The following is a 23,373-nucleotide window of genomic DNA, read 5'->3' as shown; positions in this document are numbered from 1 at the left end:
TTCTTGGATAAGCTATAGAGACCCATTGCTGTAGCAAGCAGGTCCATTGAACTGTAAGATATATGACAATCAAAATCTGAAAGGGTTTTGCTAAATTGATCAACAATAAAGAGATAAGTATTTTATGATTATACCTTTGAATACTGATCATGAATTTTACTCATGCAATGACAAAGGGAATAGTAAATGATGTATGCTTTTAGCATTGATTTGTATATTTCTCTTCGGGATAATTTGATTCTATGAACTATGGTAAATCTCTCTCTAAAAATGCTTCGAAGACTGATCAAGATGCAATGGGATGATGAGAGATCACATGCAAAGTCATGCAATCTGTAGAAATGAACATAGGGACACCGCTTGCAGCCATGGGACTGAATTGGTGTCTCATAACATTATTAAAGAGGAAGATACTATTGAGTTTTTCATTGTGATTTGTTTCTTCAAAATCCGAAGAAATACGATTCAGAGGGAGCTTGTGTGGCATAGGGAGAGTGCCAAGTCCTTTGCAGAGGATCAGCAAGCTCAAGTAGCAATGTGGCCCCTAAAGCTCATTGCTTGGTCAAACATTGGAGCATATTTCCTAGTATTGTGATCAAAGCTATTAAATGTTGCCCCTGTTGAGAGGGAGTCTCAACTAAGAGGGAGTCTTAGTTTTCAAATGATCTTTTATGTATTCTAATGCATTTTTCTCTGACGGAGAAATTTGAGGTGAAAGCCCTGGTTAATGCATCCTCTCTATGAGAGAAGTTAGGTGCAAGCCCTTGTTAATTCATTTTAATCTGTGAGAAGTTTGAGGTGCAAGCTGTTGTTCATCCATTCTTCTCCACGAGAGAAGTTTGAGGTGAAAGCCCTTGTTCACCCTCTAGAAGCAGCCATGGCGGATGTCATGTGAGAGACTCCATGACTCAGCTCTTGTATAATTCACTCTTAGAGAGTTGCCATGGTGAACATCATGTTGAGATGACGATATCAAGTGATAAAGTTTTGTTCTTGACACACATGGGTGTAGCCATTGTTTATCACAATGACATGAAATCTGCAGATGATATCTCCTTTGCTAAGAGGAAGTGTTAAAGTTTGGTAGCGGCGGGAGATATTTCTGTGCCTGTGATCGCATCGGCATTATATTTAAGATACTTGATGCTGCATTATCTAGTCCTTAAATATGGTGAGGCTGAGAGGAGTCTTCATTTATGAGTAATCTTTCTATGAAGAATCACATCTTTTGAAGATCATGCAGAGTAGTCTTCAGCATTGGCTAATGAAAAGACCGTGCGTGGATATTGAAGAGTCAAGACAATGAAAAGTAAAGACAACAAATGGGTCTTCACTTTGCAATGGCAAGATAATTATGGGTCAAGGCAATTTTATATATTCGTCAGGAGTAATTCTTAGGTGATGGCAATTGATATTGTGTTTTTGAATATTTCTTCAGTTTTAAGCCTGGTGTTTGGGCATATTGTATTTCAGACTTGTTGTGTGGCTGGGTTTTTCCCCTCGAGGTGGAGAGCTTTCCCAGGATAAATTGTTGTGTCTTAGTGTTCATTATTGTTTCTGTTCCTACTTATTTTCATTCCTGGTCTAAAAAATTAACATATATCATAACTTTATATGTCTATTAGTATCAGTCTGAAGAATTATATGAGTTATTTTCAATTTACTATCACGTGCATATCATCCTATCATTTAAGTGTATGTTAAATATTACATCGTAGTGAATAAAATAAAAGCAAACAAAACAAGAACATTGGGTCACATCAAGAACAATAAAATTGCCAGATTAGCAAAGAAACAAACAGTTGCAAATCAAACAACAATTCACAACAACATTAAGTTATTATCATTATATGCATTAATGAAAATTAAATTTATAAACTCACCAGAATGCTCAAACGTTACAATTTTCCTGGCATTTGCAGCTGTCCATGAGAAGTAAAATGCAAGAAAAGCAACCCACAATATTCTCTTCTCCATTGCAACAGTCTTCAAGACACGCTCAAACGAATCTGTCAGCCTAAATTTCCTGGGCACCTGGTAATACAAAATGAAGAGCCTTCTGTCATGCACAATGAAAATAGCTACAGAATAAACAAGAAGGTGGCACCATTAATATATCAACTGCTTACCTTGAATCACTGTTTATGGAATAGATAGTCTATAATTTTAGCAACAGCCTCAAGTGACATAGTCAAGGGGTTGAAACTTGAAAGACACTAAGAATATATGATAGAAGCAATTATAATTTTGGTACAGCCCATAATACCTCTCCTAAGTTAATACCAAAGTAACAAGAATCAGAATCAGCAAGGCCGAATCAAATCGTGAATCAGCCATGAATTGGAATCGAATCGGCCACAAATCAGCAAATTTTAAAAACCCTTGAAATTTAGTGAGTAACTTATTTCATAAACCCTTTATCGCTGATTTGATTCACTGATTCACAAAAAATCGTTTGGCTTGAATCAAATCGCCGAATCGTGTGAATCGCCGTGATTCTTGGAACTATGGTTAATACATATAAGCTATACAAACTACTCAAACAAGGTTAAGAAGATAAGAATGAAGTAATTGTCTGCATAGCAAGCAAAAAGGCCTTATCCATATTACATGTACTTCCACTTCCCAACAGACCACCTACCCATGGCCTAGAACTCGATATATGCTCTTAGGAGTGAATCCCGTACAAGGGCTGACAAAGAATGAGCTGGGTACCAAATAGCTATATAAATAAACTGGGTCATTTGTTGCTACAAGTCAAGAATATGCTCTCACGTTAAGATCCTAAGAGGCCATCATTTCCAATACCCTAAGAAAGCTGTGTGACGATCTTATGCCTGAGATAGTAATATCTGTCTCCTGGTGCTATCTAGGATTAAAATTTATAAGATATCACAAGACTTGAGTATGACACCGAAGTTCAAACTAATTTAAGGGCTCCACACATTTGGGAGTTTTAGCTGACTATTAGAATGCAGACCTTATCCACTGTTTGGTAATCTGCATACAAGGCCTGACAATGAATTTCATTCAAACACATTGAGTCATTTGTTGCTACAAGTCAAGAATGTGCTCTCACATTGGGATCCTTAGTGGCCATTGTTCCAATGCCTTAAGAAAGCAGTGTGGGCAATCATGAGCCTGGGATGGTCCTAGGCTCCTAGCTATGTTTCTACCTCTGGTGACATATCTCACTTCTCCTGCTATCCAAGGTTAAAGTTTGTAACCTATATCAAAACTCGAGTATGACTCCAATCTTATTTAAAAGCTCCAAATATTTGGGAAATTTAGCTCTAAGTATGAAAATGCATGACATTATCCACTGCACATTAATCTGCATCTATCATGGGATTCTAAGAGCTACTGTCATATGGTGATAGGTGAGATGACCATCACCCTCTATGGCCCCAGAATCAACTGTATCTAAATGCTGCTGCCATATGGTATGAGGTGGGATGTAACCCTTCTCCCTAGAACCAATTCTATATGCAGATATGTAACACTCCTTTTTTTCATAAACAAGCCATGTAAATACTCAGAACACCCACCATACACATTCCAAGGGTTTTAAGAATTTTAAACTAAGGAAATGAAATTAAATTATTTAAATATATTATAAAAAGGGACTCATGCAAAGTTAACAACGTACCATATAAGTATAGCATCTAATTAAAGTTCATTTTACAAAATTCTCTCAAATATCAAAGGTCGTCGTGAAGGAAATTCACAGAGTTACGTCTCTCGCGTAAAAAGCTGTTCAACAGAGGCCAAGCAAGGTTGAAACATAACGATCAACCATTCTATCATCTGACTTCTACTCCTTGTTCGAGCATTGGAGTTTGGTTCAACTAACCTGACGAATAAAAACCCTCCACATCTGGAATTGGGGGACAAAACCTCCTGATTTGCATTGGTAGATTAGTGGATGAAAACCCTTGCTTCAATCCTTGTTTGAAAAAAAAAACTGTTTATTTTTATTTGATATGTTTGTGATTCAAATCACATCAGTATCATTCTAGGCCCTAATGATTTGTAATTTGGATCATCATATTGCTCTTCATTTGTTGTGAGACTCAAGGGCAGGAATTATAGCCATATTCATATCTGTGTGTATAAGATACTGCAGGGAACAGAATGCTGATTACTAGGCTGCTTCGACCATTCACACAAGGCCCAGCACTGAAGTTGCAAGTTGCTCGTACAGAATTAAATACATTCCTAGTCAGTAGCTCCTTTCAGCAACACTCAGTTACTGGGTATACTCCCCTGCCCCACACAACCACTGGGTTTGCCAGGGTACACGTAGTCTCAGGTTCATTTAAAGTTTTATTTAAATTTGTATTAATTATCATTAAACACGTTTAATTTATATTTTTAAAAATTATTTCATTAATCTTTATTTTTTTTATTAAAACTATCATTTAAAAATTTATATTTGTTATTATTTACTTGTTTTTTATTTGTAAATTAACAAGTAATAATTGAACAAATTTAATTCTTTAAATATAATATAAAAACTTACTGAAGACAAAAAGAGCTTAGCTTTAATTGCTTGGGATAATGTGTGCAGACCAAAGGAAGGAGGAGGTCTAGGTTTGAAAAACATTAGAGAACAAAGTAAAGCATTCAGTGTCAAGTTAATATGGAGAATGTATAACAACCCAGACTTACAATGGGTCAAAATACTCAGAAATAAATACCTAAGTGCTTGGAGCCAATAAAACTGTTTAAGATCTGCCAACATCCGCCAAGGGGATCCAGAATTTGGAACTTTATGATGGACTGTAGGGAACTCATAAGAGAACGATTAACCTGGAGCCTAGGAGACGGGAGAGGTGCATTATTTTGGGATGACTCTTGGGTAGGGTATGAGGTGATTGGTGGAATGCATAATATTGAGATCTCTAAAGGTATCTTGGAGACCATGTGAGAAAGAAAACATAAGGACTTTATAGAATCCCCCTATAATGATATTACTTTGGGCTGGAAATGGAAAACATTACATAACATTGATATCTTGGATGAAGAAAAACAAAAGCTATGCAAAACCCTCCAGAATAGAAGGATTGCATTGAAAAATGGCAAAGATAAGCTTGTTTGGGATGGATCCAATTCAGGTGAATATAACACCAAGGATGAGTACAGGTTGCTAATCAAAAAACAATTTAGACCAAAAATTAAACTACCCTTAACTCTGTGCTGGGACAAAAACTGCCTCCCCAAGGCTGGCATTTTCCATGGATTATTTTACAAAGAAAGATACTCACTGCTGATAGAGTCACTGAGATGGCATACGAGGGACCTAGTATATGCCCCCTTTGTGAAAAAGAACAAGAAAATGCAGATCACATCTTACTTAATTGTGAATATTCCAATGAATGTTGGAAATGGTTATGTCGTAAAACGGGCTGGATTTCGGCCCGACCTAATAACTTATTAGGCATCTTTCAAGCTTTGCCCAACACAAACAAAAATAGCATAAACGACATGCTATGGACTATTAGTCCTTCCATAATGATATGGGAACTATGGAAGGAAAGAAACCATAGGCTATTCAAAGAGAAGCAAATGACAAAGGAGCAATTAATAAATTAAAAAATGTGCTCATTGTAGAGACAGTAAATAGAAGAATCCTATGTCGACCTAGAACAAAAATCACTATGACATATTGGGATGATAAGATGTGTAATATATGGTTGTGATTAAAGCTCCCAACCTTTGTAGGACCTGGAAACCATGATAAATTTAGGAAAAAGTACGAATGCAAGTGGAACCTTCACAAAAAAGATTAATTCAAATCTAGGATGCAAGGTTCGAACCCTGTCAGGCGTGTCCAAGTTCAAGTCTATAGCTAGTCTGGATTCCCTTAAGGTTTGTGGCAAGTCCCCACAAGGTCTATGCCATGAACTATGGGTCTAGCACAGTTCGTGCCAACATGGAACCATGCGAACCCACAGTCTGTGGCGCAGACCCTATGGGGACCTGCCGCCAACCAGGGTGGACTTGTGGCGACTTAAGTCAAAAAGTCAAAAACTTATTCTTCCTAACCCTAAAAGGAGCCTATTAAAAAACATTTCAGTCACTTTGTTTCTCATTTGCTCTCTCATTTTGGTGTGCCCATTTTGCAAGTTTGAAGAGAAGGTTGTCAAGGTTAAATCTTGGAGTTGTTAAGAGTGTTAGCTTCTTAGTAGCTTGAAACATCTAAAATAAATTATATAATGAAGTATTGATTATTCATACTCATATGTATTTATGCATTTTATATATATATATACTGTCATAACCTTATATTGCAAAATACTAATTATTGGTGAGGGTCTATTTATTAATGCCTTGTCATTAATATATAATATGGTATTTGGGGATCATGAATCTTGATCTTATTAACTATGTTAGATGTTTGTTCTTACACACCGATTAGTATCGGACGTCTTGCCTTGTCTTATGCACCGATTAGTATCAGGTGTCTTGTCTTATCTTTTACACCGATTAGTATCGGGTGATTTTTGTTTAGTGTTATGATACGGTGCAGTTAAATAAATGTTGAGACATGATCACGTAGGGTCATGCCCCTACATGATTATATACGTGTTCTATTCAATCTGCAGATCATCATCAATAATAGTGGCATATCGATCTTGGGTTAAATCAGAATACTACAAATTATATATTGAATATATTGTAATTACAGGAATCATTATATCAGGAAATCTTCCCACATACTTTAGTAGTGATTATTATTAGATACACATAAGAAGGAAGAAGTTAAGTATTCAAATTAGAAACTCAAGGTTCTCAAGGACCAAAGTAATCTCAAAACTGAAAATACAATTGTTTGGTCTCCTCCAATAAAGATACTTAAACTTTAGATGGTATCAGAGCCAAATTGGTAGAGAGACTACTAAAAGAGATATAATGTCTAACAATGTTAGAGTTGAAGATAGACTCGAAGGATCAACAAATTTCTTCTCATGAAAAATTCGTATTATAATAATCCTTGAAGAACTAGAGTTGGAATCATTCATTGAATCAGACATCTCAATACCTAAAGACAAAGCAGATAAGGCAATCTGGAAACGAAGAAATATCAAAGCCAGGAAAATCATTGTTGATTAAGTAAAAGATCATATTCTCCCTTCTATATCAAATCTCCAGAAAGCATTTGAAGTGTTTAAAACAATGAAGGATACATTTGAGATTAACAACTCAAGTAGACTACTTACCTTGAAAAATCAACTTATGAACATCAAAATGAACAAAGGAGAATCAATCGCATCCTACTTTGGGAAAATTTCTGAAATTAAGAATCAACTATCTTCCATCAGAAATAAAGTAGAAGATCAAGAATTGTCTATACTAGCACTTAAAGGATTACCTATATCTTGGGAAACATTCATCCAAGTTGTCAACAGACCTTCAATACCAATTTTTGATCAACTGAAAAATGATTGCACCTCAGAAGAATCAAGACTAATTTCTAGAGGGATAATTTCAAATCAAGAGGGAGAAAATCAAGCTCTTTTCTCAAGTTCCAACAAAGGGAAGAAGAGGAAATTCAAAGGAAAGAAATATGATAAAAGGAAAGGAAATAATAATTACAAAAGAAATGATTTCTTCAAAGTTCAACATTACAAGTGTGAGAAAATTTGGACATACCTTAAGAAATTGTCCAAAAAGAGAAAAAATCGTAACTTCCTTAGCTGAAACAAAAAAGGATGAAAATTTGTTATTCTAGCCCTATCAAGTGAGATGAAATCCAATGAAAATGTGTGGATAATAGATAGTGGTGTTTCTCAACATATTGTTAGACTTGGTGGTCAGCACCCCCTTCAAGGTACGCGAATGACTTAACCGCCTCTCGTGATCTGGGTAAGTCTGGTGTTTGTGACGTCCGTTGATGGCTCGAGCTTTTGCACAATGGCAAACATACCAACAATTGGTATCAGAGCCTTGGGTCATGGCTTCGAATGTCAGGAGGTCTCCTTCATTCCGTCAATGTGGAACCCTCAGTCAGTGTTGAGGGGGAGATTGTTGATATGGTGGTCAGCACCTCCTTCGAGATTCACGACATGGCTCAACCACCTCTCGTGGATCTGGGTAAGTATGGTGTTTGTGATGTTCATTGATACCTCGAGCTTTTGGCGCAATGACAAACATACCAACGCATATAACAGGATTGAAAGATAAGTTGGAAACCTTTGGGAATTATCTCACTAAAGGAGTCACCATTGGAGATAACTCCACCTATCTAGTAAAAGAAATTGAGACCTATTCTATACAACTAAGAATTGGGGTTACACAAATATTGAAAGATGTTTTTTTCATACCAAGCATAAAAAGAAATCTAGTATCGATCTCTGGACTTATTGATGAAGGGTTTCAAGTCACTTTCAATGAAGACAAAGTATTGTACTGACCTAAAAACACTACTCTCAAGAATGCTATCACCATAGGGACTAGAGATGGAACACTATATAAACTATGTAACATCCAAAAGCAAGCCCTAAGCCACGAAGTGACAAATTCTAATGAAATATGGCATAAAAGGCACGGACATATTGGATTCAGTTCACTTCCAAATGTAAAAAAAATCACCACTGGAACACCTCGCTTAAATTCAAATCATACAAGCACTTGTAAAGAATGTGCGCTAGGAAAGAATATAAAAAGATGTTTTCCTCCTAGTAAACACAAGTCTAAATCAGTTCTAGAACTAGTTCTCTCTACTTTATGTGGACCTATGCCAACACTTTCCCTGGAAGGATTCTCTTTCTACATAATATTCTTTGATGATATCTCTAGGAAAACCTAGATCTATTTCCAAGAGATAAAAGAATCAAATGAGGTCTTATCAAAATTTTAAGAGTTCAAAGAAATTGTGAAAAATCAAACGTCAAAGAGAATTAAAACTCTCAGATAAGACAATGGAGGAGAATATGCTTCTGAAAATTTCAAAGTTTTTTGTACCTCTGATGGGATTAAGAGGGAGTATATAGTACCTTATAATCCTCAACAAACTGGGGTAGTAGAAAGGAAAAATAGAACCATTATTGAAGCAACAAAAGCCATGCTTCATGATCAAAATTTACACTTTTCATTCTGGGTAGAGGCCACAAATATTGTTGTATACATTCAAAACAGATGCCCACACTCAATTCTAGAAAACATAACTCCTGAAGAAGTCTTTTCAAAAATTGATCCTAACTTCAATCATCTTGGAATATTTGGCTGCCCTATTTACATTCACATACCTAAAGAAAAAAAATCATGTTAAAACCATCCTGGAAGAAAGGAATATTTGTTGGGTACAATGAGAACTCCAAAGGGTATAGAGTCTATGTACCTAGACAAAAATCATACAAAGTAAGCAAAAATGTCATATTTGACGAAAACATTGCTTAAACTATCTACAAGTACAGAAGATGAGCCCATCTCAAACTTGATGAAAATCTACAAACTAAAATTCAGAAGTAGAACATATCAGAAGAAAATGAAACATTACCAGATACAAAAAATAGAGACATCTCTAATATCAAGAAAAGGCCATTATGTGCAAGGAAAATGATTGAAGAAAATAATGTTGAGCTAGATTAAATTTTCAAGGAAAGCAAGAAAACCAGAAATAAATCTTGTTACACTGCCCTAGTAACTAAGCTTACTAAATCTAAACCATCAATTGTTGAAGAAGCCCTAACTTGTCAAGCTTGAAAAGATACTATGGTTGAAGAATATCAATCCATATTACAGAATGATGTTTGGGATATTGTACCTAAACCAAAAGACAAATCAATTGTTTCATCAAAGTGGTTATACAAAATCAAATATGCTTCAGATGGCAGTATTGAAAAACATAAAGCAAGGTTTGTTCTTCGAGGTTTTTCTCAGAAGGCTGGCATTGATTTTGAGGAAACTTTTGCTCTAGTTGCTCGATACACTTAAGTACAATTATTGCAATTGCAGCATCAAAAGGATGGAAGATACATCAAATAGATGTCAAGACCGCATTTCTGAATGGGGTCATTAATGAAGAAGTATATATTGAACAACCTGAAGATTTTGTTATAAAAGATGAGAATCTATATGTATGTAAACTCAAGAAAGCTCTCTATGGCCTCAAACAAGCACCTCGAGCTTGGTCTAAAAGGATAGATAGCTACCTCACCAAACTAGGATACTCAAAGAACGAAGCTGATCCTAACATATACTTCAAAATTTCTAATAATGATATGTTCATACTTGTTTTATATGTTGATGATCTATTTATAACAGGTAATGATCACTTAATTGAAAGATGCAAACAAGATCTTATAGCTGAATTTGAAATGAAGGATCTAGGCCTACTACACTATTTTTTGGGCCTAGAGGTATGTCAAAAGAAAGACCATGTTTTTCTAAATCAAGGGAAGTACACTCAGGACATCTTGACTAGATTTGGAATGATGGACAGCAAAACCCTAGCAACTCCAATGGAAACTAATCTACACAAACTAAAAGAGGACCCTGTAAATTTAGAATCTATTGGTCCCACTCTATAGACAAATCATTGGATCGCTCAAGTATCTAGTAAATGCTAGGCCTAATATCTGCTATGCCACCAACTTCTTAAGTCATTTCATGTGTGAACCAAAGAAGATTCATTTGACGGCTGCTAAACATATCTTGAGATATCTACGTGGCACAATTGGTCTTGGATTGAAGTACAAAAAATGTTGAGATCAAACTTGAAGGTTATACTAATTCTAATTGGGCCGGTTGCTCCATAAAGCACAAGATTACAACAAGATGTTGTTTCAGTCTTGGGTCAGCAATGATATCATGGTTCAATGGAAAACCACCTACAATTGCCTTGAGTTCCACCAAATTTGAATATATGGTAGCCTCCATGGGAACCCGCAAAGCAATATGGCTAAGAAAGCTATTATTTGGACTGTTTGGAAAGCAAATAGACCCCACAGTGATTCACTGTGATAACCAGAGCAGCATCAAACTTTATGCTAATCCGGTCTTCCTTAATCACTCAAAGCACATCAAAAGTCCATACCATTATATCAGAGACATGGTTGACAGAGATGTGATCAAGCTGATTTACATCAGCACTAATAATCAAAATACTCACATTTTCACCAAGCGTCTTGCAAGGATGAAAATAGAGTACTTCAGAGGTAAACTTGGTATGACAAATTTGTAAATACATTTGTAAGTTTATATATTCATGAATAATTGAAAATTAGATTGTTAGCAAACTTGTAAAATGAAAGGTGACGATCTTTCATGTGTATAAGGTCACTATTCTAAGGTAACGATCTTATCAATAGTTGATCTACCTTCTAACACCAAAAGTGTTGAAATGAAGTGTTCTCATTGTTCTTCAGACCAGATTTTGTTGGACACATTGATGACCATCATAGATCTTCAGCCGGATTTTGTCGAGCACCATAATTGATTAATCACAGTTAAGTAGTGTTTAAATCTTGTGTGTGTGTGTGTGTGTGTGTGTGTGTGTGTGTATATATTTCAATTCCTCATTGCTAAAGAGGAAGTGTTAATAAAGCTTCTTAGTTAATTGAAACATCTAAAATAAATGATATAATGAAGTATTGATTATTCATACACAAAGTCATATGTATCTATGCATTATATATATATATATATATATATATATATATATATATATATATATATATATATATATATATATATATATATATATATATATATAAAACTGTCATAACCTTATATTGCAAAATACAGATTATCAGTGAGGGTTTGTTTATTAATGCCTTGCCACAAATATATAATATATAATATTTGGGGATCATGAATCTCGATCTTATTAACTATGTCAGATGTTTGTTCTTACACACCGATTCGTATCGGGTGTCTTGCCTTGTCTTATACACCGATTAGTATTGGGTGTCTCGTCTTGTCTTTCACACCGATTAGTATCCGATGATTTTTGTTTAGTGTTATACGATACGATGCAGTGACATATATGTTGAGGCATGATAACGTAGGGTCATGCCCCTATATGATTGTGTTTCAACATATATATGTGTGTGTGTGTAAGGCCCCTTCCCTAGTACCTTAGTTATCTTAATAACATGAATATGGTTGGGCCTAGGAGGAATAAAGGAGATAAGATGTTAAGTTTTGTCACTTGTGAATGATAGACTGTTACCACACACCTTATGATAGAATGATGGTATGAAGGTATTGGAATCGAAGTCCTTGATTTATAATGAACCTGAAATCTTATTGAGACTGATGTATATTGTAGTCATCATTGCACTAAGTATCATGTTCGAATTACATTAGGTTGATAAGCTAAGACCCTATGGAATAAAGACTTGAGGTGCCATAACTTAGAAAACTATGTCGGCGAGTTCCTGTAATTTGATGGTCTGTTAGGATAATTAAATTAGATGCCAGTATGGAAAGATGAATCGACACCCACTCTTGGGAACAATATTAGTAGTCATAAGATAAAATTGTTATCAAATTTTGGATAAAAGTCTACACAGAAGAACTTGATATGATGTAACGTGATAAGGCAATTAGGTGGATGTCTTGGTATTTATAAGGAAAGTTTTTATGAACCAATAAAATATAATCGATTTATTCTATGATTGGATCCTAAAACTATATGACATGGCTATGCAAACATCCTGTCTACCTGACATAATTGATACACTTTATGATTATCTCATAATAACAATGGGATATTGACAACAACCAAATGATATTTGACTGAATCAAAGGATATTAGTTGAGATGTTTTCATTTGATGATTTTGACCTAAAATATGTATTTGTAACTGATTTCCATGTTGACTAATTTAATAGTATAGATCCAACATTCCATCACTAAGATAGGAAATGAATTTTGATTAGATATTAATATTGATATGCAGATTTTGATATTTTAACATTTTGAATGTTTATATTGAGATGATTAAGTAAAGGAATTCCATTGAATTAGGTTAATATGGATTACGTAACATTTAAATTATTATGCATTTATGATATGTATTTTATATGACCTTCTTGGACTACTGATGCTGAAGTTTAGTGTGCAAGAAGTGGAACCATGGAAATTTTTGGGGGGAAACAAGTTCGAAACCTATGTGAACACAATTTAGCCAAGGCGAATCTTTGGAAGGTTCAAAAGCCTCGTTGTGATGTATTTTATTTCATAAATGCAAGTTTGCTTGTATGAGGAAATGTTTAATCATAAAGATACATTAGGGACATGTCATGGTGACGTGGAATGTGCTTTTATGTGTCACTTGACACTTGTGGATTTTGTGTGCAATGACATGTCATCTAGGGTTTTGGGTCATGGTGGCATTTTACCCTAAAACTTATTACCTTGCTAATGAGTAAGTAAACCCACTTGACAAGGGGTAGGATGGGTCACAATCAAAGGAAATTCGAATTTGGATTTGGCTAGGGTTTTGAGGGGTCATTAGGTGGTCCCAGAGTGTCTTTTATGTGAAAATGAGTTACCCATGTGATTGTATAACGTGTTAGGGACCTAATTTTGACCATGATAGAGACTAGACAGCCTAGGGGACCCCTTTACCCATGCATTCTTCCTTCAATTCGAAGATGGACTTGTCACATGTGTTTTCTCCCATGTTTTCACTAAGTCAAATATAGCAAACTTAGAGGGAGACAAGTTTATAAGAGGAAGTGGCTTGATGTCTTTGCTAAAATAGTTAGTGGGAAGGCTTTATTAGGGAGTCTTGGTCAAATTACTGGGTTGTTCACCCACTCTCTAAGTTTAGAGATAGTTAGGGTTTGCAGAAGGACTAAGGGAGCTCTACAACAAATATCATTGCCTTAGCTTGGACCAAGGTTGGTGCTTCAAACCATGTGCATTTTTTTTCTTTTAGTATTGCATAGTGAATCTGCAAGCATGGAGCATTTGTTATGGGATCTTGCATTGTATTGTGAATCTTTGTATGTTAGATTTTGGTATTGTGTTGTGCCATTGTGAATATTTGTATTGTGTTGTGGTGTTATGAATGAGCATTGTGTTTCATTAAATTTCTTGTTTTTCTCTCTTTCTTGAATCTCCTTGTTTTGGAATTGAATGTCGAGTGTTGTTATGGGTGTGAGGGCTTCACTCACCCTTTGGGAAGGGAAGAGAAGTCTAGGGTGAAGGGCTTAGTTGGGCTTGAAATATAGTTGAGAAACTTGGAGTATGGGCTCCATTGTATGCCATATTCATTCATATCTTGCTTTGGGGGTGATAAGGAAAAATGGTGTTGAAAGGAAGTTAATGGAATATGGGCTTTAAGGAAGCTATAGTTATTGGAAGTATGTTTGGAGGATGTTTGTGGAAGCCCCAAAAGGGCATGGAATTTGTTGATTTGTGAAAAGCCCCGAAAGGGCATGAAAAATTGTTTATTGCAGGTATGGTATGTATGGCAAGTCTCCTTCTTGAAAGCACACCTTCGCCCTATGTTCAAGGTTCCACTGGTGAACCTTTGTGATATACCCTTGGGATGGGATTGTCCAAGTTTGTAATGTGATGTTCATGCAATTGTAAGATTGGAATGAAACCTGGTTTGGATCTTGTTTCCCCTGCTTGGTGGGTAGCTTCATGGAAGCCTAGGATGGGAGGTAAGCCTCCATGGTTCCAAGTTTTGTGTTGTGTTGCAGGTTTTGAAAAGAGTATTCCTATGAAGAGATTAGGGCTCCTTCTTGGCAATGTTGGAAAACAAGTGTTTAGAGAGAGATCAATGTTTCCATGTCATCTCAAATGTGTTGTGATATCAAGTCTCCATTGTTATTTCATATTGATGTAATAGGGATTTGTTTATCGTTGTATATTGTGAAATGTGTAAAGAATAAAAAATTGAGAAATTGTATATAATTGTAAGAAAATATTCCTTGTAAGTTTCCACATTATGTGGTTTGATGTAATAGGGAGAAAATTATGAAATGAAACCCCCCTTCTTAAGATGTTCTATAAATGATTTGTTAGGAAGATTTCATAGTCGTTGTGTGAAAGAGCTCTTTTGATATAGTTGATTTAATAATGATGATTTGCATTGTAAAAATTATATGATTGCATTCAATATAATGAACGGAGATTGTTGTATTTCGATAGCTCATTATATTAGTTCTTTGGATTTTAAGTCCTAATGATTTCCTAGGTCAAATAACACTATCACATCATTAAACTTGTTCACTAAAAATTCCATGGAAGGATTGAAAGATATTTAGCTTGAAGGAAAACCATAGTCCAAAACTAAGAGGAAACTTGATGTAGGAGCATATTATGCTCTCTGGAAAATGTATGGGGAAGAAAAATAGTTCCTTCCCCATAATACAAAGTAATAAAATATTTAGAAAAGAATAATAGCCTTCGGAATCCAATACATAAAATAATAAGAACTAGGACATTAGAATAAAGCTTCACACAAATAATAAACTTTTAGCTTATAAAAAATTAAAAGTCAGTGACTCATATGAGTCATGTGACCTTTGTCACATCTTTCTCAAATAAATAAATAAATAAATAAATATATATATATATATGAAAACTATGACAGGACTACATAAGTACCTAAGCACCTATTCCTTAACACTAGGTGTTACCCAAAGGAAACATCACCCCCTTAAAACAATTAAATTTAAACAATTAAATTTTAATCATATAAAATAAGCTAACCCAAGCGCCTACCTTTCCTAGAGCATTGGGATGCATGTGAAGGGGCAACATATTGACATAATGTTAGACCCACCTTCCAAGATTCCTAGGCGCTAGGATTAAAGAAGGACCAAAGGTCAAAAGAAATTAAGTAAAAAGGCTTATCACATACTTGGGATATAATCATTGTTTAAAACATGCAAACAAGGTGGTGGTCCCACCCTAGGCGACCAAAACCATGTAGAAGCCCTCCTAAGCGCATGAAATAAGACACTTAAGCTGTCACTAAGCTTTAAGCAAAAAGTGATTAAAAAGAAATAAGACAAAAGTCTTGTCTTTCATTTGGTTCGTTACCCAACCCCAAGTACCTAGGAGAGTGCAATGCAAAAAGGTAATCCATTAAGCCTTCCCATGTCACATGAACCTAGAAGGGAGGTGGGTCACGCATGGAGATGGGAAGGTAAGTAGGGAGTCTTGGAAAGGGGGAAACTGGGCGCTAATTTTTGGGTAGTTGTAAGTTTTGGAATTAATTAATGTATATGCTATGGTGTTTGGGTTAGCTTAGATTTAATATTTTCAGGTGTGTTTAGTGATAAATTTAGATATGGGGTTTAGAAAATAATTTGAGTTAAGGTGTGTAGGGTAGTAATTAGTATAGCTATGGCATAGTTTAGTAGGAAGGTGGTAAGTGACTAAGGAAATGTTAGGACTTAAGGGGGATGGGAATAGATTATGACTATTTTATGTTGATGCGAATCATTTAGTTAGTATGACATATAAATAAGATGCTAAAATTAGTGAGCTAGCAAATGGTGCTAGTCTAGTTAGTGGTAAGTATACCATAATAGATTATTAAATTAATATTAGTTTGTTAATAGTTAGTAATATAAAAAAGGTAGTAGTGTTTAAAGTTAGTATTAATAATTAATAATTGATAGATGTTAATTAATATATATATCCTTTTAATGTGAATTGGAATTATATATATATATATATATATATTGAACACGTAATTATAATCCTCTAAATGATTCTAGGTAATCTTCAACTAGAAGATATGTAGAAAGAAGCTAATTAAAATCAAGCATTATAGGTAATCTGCGAAGGAGTTAATCAAGGATAAATGCCTGATAAGTTAGTTGAGAGAACCAATAAGTGAATTCACCCTAGTTTGTTATAGACTAGTGAGGTGGTTAGTATGTGGTAGGAGGGTGGTCGATTTAATTACTAAAAGTTATCATGAGTGCTTCATAAAACGAATATGTTATTAATTATACACGTTATCTTGTGGCTAGAAAATGAACTATTAGATATAACCAATCACTACGAATATTAGCAAACATAGTAATCTTATAAGTTTCAATATAAACTTAATGCAAGTAATAATCCCTATTAATGTTCGAAATCAAAATAACTACCATAATAATTAACTCGTTACCACCTTATCACAACATGATGCATCTTGTGTTAACATATGTTCAGTGCACACTATTAGGAAAACAAAACATAACAGTATGAAATGAACTAAAATTAGTTGTACTTAATGGTAAAGTGATGAATCCTTCTACCCAGACACCTAAGGCCTGATTAGAGTACCAACGTACCCTAAAGTTGTTAAGTATTACCTCCAACCTATGATCGAATCAATGATACCCTAATGGATTGTAGATTTCAATCTCTGGGTAGTTCGATAGAGTATATCTATCATACATAGATACATGTGTATTATCCCTTGATTTACCTTTCAAAAAAAAATACGTTGGTTGTGTTTTTCCCTGTTAAATTTAGGGCATGACTCTGTGTGTGTGTGTGTGTGTTCTATTCAATCTACAAATCATCATCAATAACAATGGCAAATCAGAATACTACAAATTATATATTGAATATATTGTACTTACATTAATCATTATATCAGGAAATCTTCATACTTTCGTAGTGATTATTATTAGATACACATAAGAAGGAAGAAGTTAAGCATTCAAATTAGAAACTCAAGGTTCTCAAGGAACAAATTAATCTCAAAACTAAAAATACAATTGTTTAGTCTCCTCCAATAAAGATCACTTAAACTTTACATGAGTCTCAAATCCTTCCAATAATCAGTGTTGAGTGTTCCAGGTATGCATTTGATCCTTTCTTTTGCTTCTTTCACAACTTCTTTTAAGATTTTCAATTGTTCTAAATTTTATCAAGTTTTTGTATAAGTTTTGATACATGTTTTTTTTTTCATTTTTGTTATAAATTGCAAGAATGGGTAGTCGAAAATTAGTGGGTGACAAGGGGTCCCAATAATTTAAAATTTATAAAGTTCTCCTTTGTGAAAGTATATGACAAGAATTGAGCAATGTCCTTGGGGAGCGGGGGGGTTGGGTGGGTTGGGGGGTTATATAGAAATGCATTTTTTGCAAATCCCAATATAGAAGCTCCTATTACTAAGTTAAATATCATTTTCCAAGCACTGGGGGTAAAGGGATAAATATGTGCGAGGGCTCAGAGATAGAGAAGGGATTTTCGGTTGCTCAAATAGAAGCCATGGTAAAATAACAAGAAGATGCGGAACAAGAAGATGCGGACAGGTTAGTGTCAAGGGGGAACAAGAAAAATTAAAGCACAAACCACCAACACCACCCTCTCAAACGACCACTAGACATCATCCCTTCTTACCTATGCCTTCAACGAATGATGAAGATGTAGAAACACCCCAAAGAACCACCCGCAAGAGAGGCCCAGTATATAGGGCATTTCAAAATGAATCAAGAGAAATTGCTAATGTAAAGGTTGGGCGTTGCCTCTTTGTGAATGGTCTTCCATTCAATCTAGTAAGATCACCTTACTGGAGAGATATTATGCAAGCAATAAATTAAGCACCTAGTGTTCACCAAGATTTTGAGTAGGTGAGAACCACCTTATTGCATAGTGAGAGGAAAAATGTTGACAATCTCCTCAAACCAGTAAAAGGTTCTTGTATCCAAACGGGGCTGAATATTGTCTCTGATGTATGGAAAGATTGCAAAAAACTGTCCCTTAATAATTGTGATTGTTGTCTCCCCCATGCGGACAATGTTTTTGAAGGTAGTTGATTGTGAAGAGTAGGTAAAGGATGCTAAATTAATTGCCCAAATTCTCATTGACTCCATAGAATCCATGGGTGTTGATAATGTTGTCCATGTAGTAATGGGCAATGCAAAAGTTTGTAGGGCTACAGGTACTTTGGTAGAAGCATGATATGATCATATCTTTTGGAGACCATGCAATGTCCACTTCTCAAATTTGGTTACGAAAGCAATTGGCACCCAAATTGAATGGGTGAAAAAAGTATGAGGATGAGGAGATCCAAATGTTTGTGACAGACCACCATATGTCACAAGCAATTTTTCAAAACTTTCTTTTCTCCAGCTTGGAATTATTGAAGGTAAATTTTATATTTTAATTTTAATTTTATCTAGTTCCATTTATCATTTTATGTTACAATTTACATAATTGAATTAAATGTTCTTTGTGTTGTTTACATATTTAAAATATGTTATTAACTTACAATTAACATGTCATTAGGTGGCTGAAACTCAGTTTGCTTCACACACAATCATTATTAGAGGACTTGTAAAGGCGACAGAAGCATTGTCCGAGACGGTTATTAGCAACAAATGGAGTGTATGGAAGTGCTATCAAATACAACAAGGGCCCAAAAGGTAAAGGCAATGATCTTGGATGATGATTGGTGGGCTCGGGTGGATTTTGTATTAGAATTCACCAAGCCCATCATGTCTATGCTTCAGTTTGCCAACACTGATGAGCCTTGTTTGGGGGACATCTATTATACTGTGGATTCCATGATAAAGAGAGTGAAAATGATAATTTTCAATTTTTATACAATAACCTATCCTTGATTATTGAGAGATTTTAATTTTTGATATTAATTAACATTACATCAAGATAACTTACATGAACATCATTTGACATCACAGGTCATTCATAAGAGAGAGCGTGATCCTGAGGACACCTTGCACAAAAAGGTAAAGTCAATTGTTCTTCATTGATGACTACAACTTTACACTTCCTGGCATATGCACTATCTCATAGGTATTGTAGCACTAGATACTTGTTATTCCTAGTAAAGTGCCACCATACAAAGATCCTTAGGTTGTTAGTGGGTATAAGAAAGCATTCAACATGCTCTTCGGTGATCTTGAGGTGGCATCAAATGTTAGGAGAGAATTTGTAGAGTTTGTTTCAAGAAAAAATGCAAACCCCAATGCAATTAATGAACAAAGTAGAATGGATGGTACTAGATGGTGGTACCTCTATGGGCAAGACTATATGTACATCCAACGTCTTGCCATTAAGATCCTATCACAAGTAGGCTTTTAAAAAAAAAATTCCTTTTTTTATGGCCATTTACCTTGTAAAATTAGCACTCTTAGAGTCCTATTGTATTACAATTTCTAATTGTTTGGGTTGTCTCTCTTGGTTGCAAGCTCTTCTGCTGCTGAGTAGAATTGGAGTATATACTCCTTTATCCACTTAGTGAAGTGTAACTTGTTGAGTTCCAAGAAAGTTGAGGACTTGATATATATTCACAACAACTGGCGCCTCTTGTCACGCAAGGACCCAAAATACAAGAAGGGACCAGAGAAGTTGTGGGATGTAGCACCCGAGTCAATTGACTTGGATATGACCATCTAGGATCTAGCTAGAGCTACCTTGCTAGATGTTGATGATGATGTAGATGATATAGCAGCATCTAGGGGTAGTGGAACTGGTTTGGGTACCAATGATGAGGATCTAGCTTTAGTTGCAGTCGGGGATGAAGCCATTGATCCCTCATTTTTTGATAACCCTTGAAGGGCATTTATACTATGATAAACTAATAAACACTTGTCATTATGATTTTCAGTTATCATTATGTTTCAAATTTTATTATTTGATGCACTAGTCTATGTTTTGAAATTTCATTTTGCAATTTAATAATTCAATGTATGATTTTCTTTAGAATCGTGCACATAGATTAATGAGCAAGTATTTAAAATTTATCTTTGACATTTGGCATTGATTAGTGATCAAGCAACATGTATTCACACTATGAAATGATTTAGTTTTGCAATTACGCATGTTTCTGATTTATTTATTTTGTGTATATACATGTGTGTGTATATTATGCTATGAAATGATCGAGTTTTGCAATTCTGCATGTTTCTCTGATTTTTTTGTATATATATACACTCACAAACCACCCCCGAAAAAAAAGGCCCAAACCCAAGAACCCAAACTTGAATCTGAAGCCGTCCCCAAACCTGAACCAGCAACTTAGGTTCAAGTTAAACTTTGATGGGACCTCTCAAGGCAATCCAAGCATTGCGGGATTAGGTTGTGTTGTCCACAATTGGGAGAGCAATGAAATCGCATCCATATCTAAACCTTTGGTTATTACCTCCAACAATAAGATAGAGCTTTTGGCTTTGATTGAGAGTTCACAAATAAGCAAAGAACTAAAGATCAAGAAACTGGAAGCCATCATAATTAACGCTCTATGAAAGGGGTGTTGAAAGGGGTGTATGCACAATTGGAAACTTAATTTGTTACTGCCAGTAGCCCTATACTTAACCACTCCCTTTACTAAATACACCTTAAATCATAATTTTCAAAAAGGGAATAAATGAGTTGATGAACTAGCTAATAATAGAGCTGATGGAGTATGTTTGGTGAAGTCTCCACCCTTATAATTATGTTAACTTTTCCCGAAATGGAGATTTTAAATCAAAAGTTAGACAAGCATATAATTTAAGGTCTTAGACTATCCTAAGTCCTCTAACAAGCCAAAAACTTAGAGTCTAAACCCACGAAATTGCATCATGTGGTGAGCAAATTTTCTCAAAATTATTAAAACTTATGGGCATTGGGAATTGATGTACACATCATCCCACCCCCCTTTTGATTAGCTTGGGAAATCTAGAAAATTTGTGAAAAGGATAAGTCTTGACTTAATTTGTCTTTACCCTCATTCTCTACCATTGTCAAAGAAAACTACCAGCAACATGGAATCAAATTTGTGTCTCTTTCACACAGAGAAAAACAGGCAGATGGCTTTCTGGGGTGCCATCAAACCATAAAGATGTGACCATATGTTGAAACGCCTAGATGTTATGGTTAGGAGAGTGGTGAAGATTGTTATAGGTAAGGAGTTCTATGACAACCAATATACATTCAGAACAAACTATAACATTGTAGGTATCTTCGCTGCTAGGGTTCATAAACAAAATGTCATTTCATTTTGATAGTTTGTCTTTGGTCAAAAGTTATGTGGGGGTTTGGAAAATGATAGATTTAGTGTTAATGAGAATCTAGAAACTCCATATCCTGAGGACTATATGGCCCATGAAGTAGAGGCTCTAGGTAATATGAAAGGAATTATCAGAAGGCCCATTTAGATCTTCAAGGACAAGTCGGTCTTTGATAGCAGTGGAAAGAGATGTCAACTACCTTTAGCACCATACTGTTCCCTCTAAAAATGTGTTATGACTGAAGCATTACATGCAAGCTCAGGGTTACAGGGTTGCGGATGATTTTGGATATGCTAAATTGGACAAATGCCATGTCATCCCAAAAAAGGATAAACTCAGGAAGGCGAATGCAACAATATAGCAAAACTTGAGCCATTTTATGCAGACTCAGATGACGAGGAGTTTGAAAGTGAGGAGGAACTGATAGTCTATACTCAAAAGGAAAAGAAATAGACATATAGGAATCCCACAGCAGGACTAGGTCCTACAATTTTGTTGTGAATCTTATAGTCTGTTTTATAGATATACAGGGACTTATAGGGTTTAGTACAAACTGAAATTATCGTTTAATTTTTTTTGTATTCTGCTTCACATGGATATATGACTCTGCATAAACATATAGAAAACTCTCGATATAGTTATATGGTTTCATATATCAAATAGTTTATATTGTTAGTATAGATATATGAAAAATTCTTACTGGCTATCTGACATGTGGCATTTAATCCCTACTTGGGGCCTTCATGTTTTTTAAATTTTTAATTAGCATTAACATGATATGTCTCTGAGAAAAGGACAGATTAAATCTAAGACAAGGAATACTCTGTTTGTCATTTTCATTTCATTCCTCTGAGATAATATCATTTATTGTTGTAGGCAATGGTGGTGCTAATATCCTTTTTAGAGCAATCCTCATGGTTTATTTTATGCTCTAATTATGTTTAAATTATGCTCTGTTGTGTTATCTATTGAGAAGAAAAATTCTCAGGGGAATATATATCTATGTATGGTGTTACAGATTGGTATATTTTGGTGTATATATCTACAGTTTGTTCAGAACGTATATTTGGGTTGGAAGAATTCTGTGAATGAATTTCTTATGAGTCTCCTATGGCTTTTAAAGGATTTCTCATAAGTTTCATAAGGGTGTTTATATTCAACTGTAGGTATAAGAGTGTTTATACCAGATTTACTTGATCTATAAATTATATCAGTCTTTTGGCCTTTAAAGTCTATAGGCCCTATATACAATATATGAACATTAATGCAAAGGGCACTTAAATAAGAACCATATAGAGAAAATTGAAAGTTTTATGAGCTCTAATCATACATCTCATAAATTGAAACTGCTTTTATGAGATGTATGATTAGAGCTCATAAAACTTTCAATTTTCTCTATATGGTTCTTATTTAAGTGCCCTTTGCATTAATGTTC

General features: G+C 34.9%; 1 protein-coding gene across 1 annotated transcript in view; it reads right to left on the bottom strand.

The window, feature by feature from the left end:
- The window catches only part of LOC149542461 (uncharacterized), a 67,102-nt gene that overhangs the window by 22,507 nt on the left and 21,222 nt on the right, over positions 1-23,373 (bottom strand). The window contains exon 2 of the mRNA XM_089797401.1: positions 1,884-2,034. Within this exon, the coding sequence (XP_089653527.1) occupies positions 1,884-1,977 (94 nt within the window). The 5' untranslated portion in view covers positions 1,978-2,034. The remainder of the gene's footprint in view (positions 1-1,883; positions 2,035-23,373) is intronic.

The sequence above is a fragment of the Cupressus sempervirens genome, chromosome 8 (assembly GCF_028749045.1).
Source record: "Cupressus sempervirens isolate cs-2001-9-10 chromosome 8, ASM2874904v1, whole genome shotgun sequence".
In the NCBI taxonomy this organism is placed as follows: domain Eukaryota; kingdom Viridiplantae; phylum Streptophyta; class Pinopsida; order Cupressales; family Cupressaceae; genus Cupressus; species Cupressus sempervirens.
This window is presented reverse-complemented; position numbering and strand designations above follow the sequence as displayed.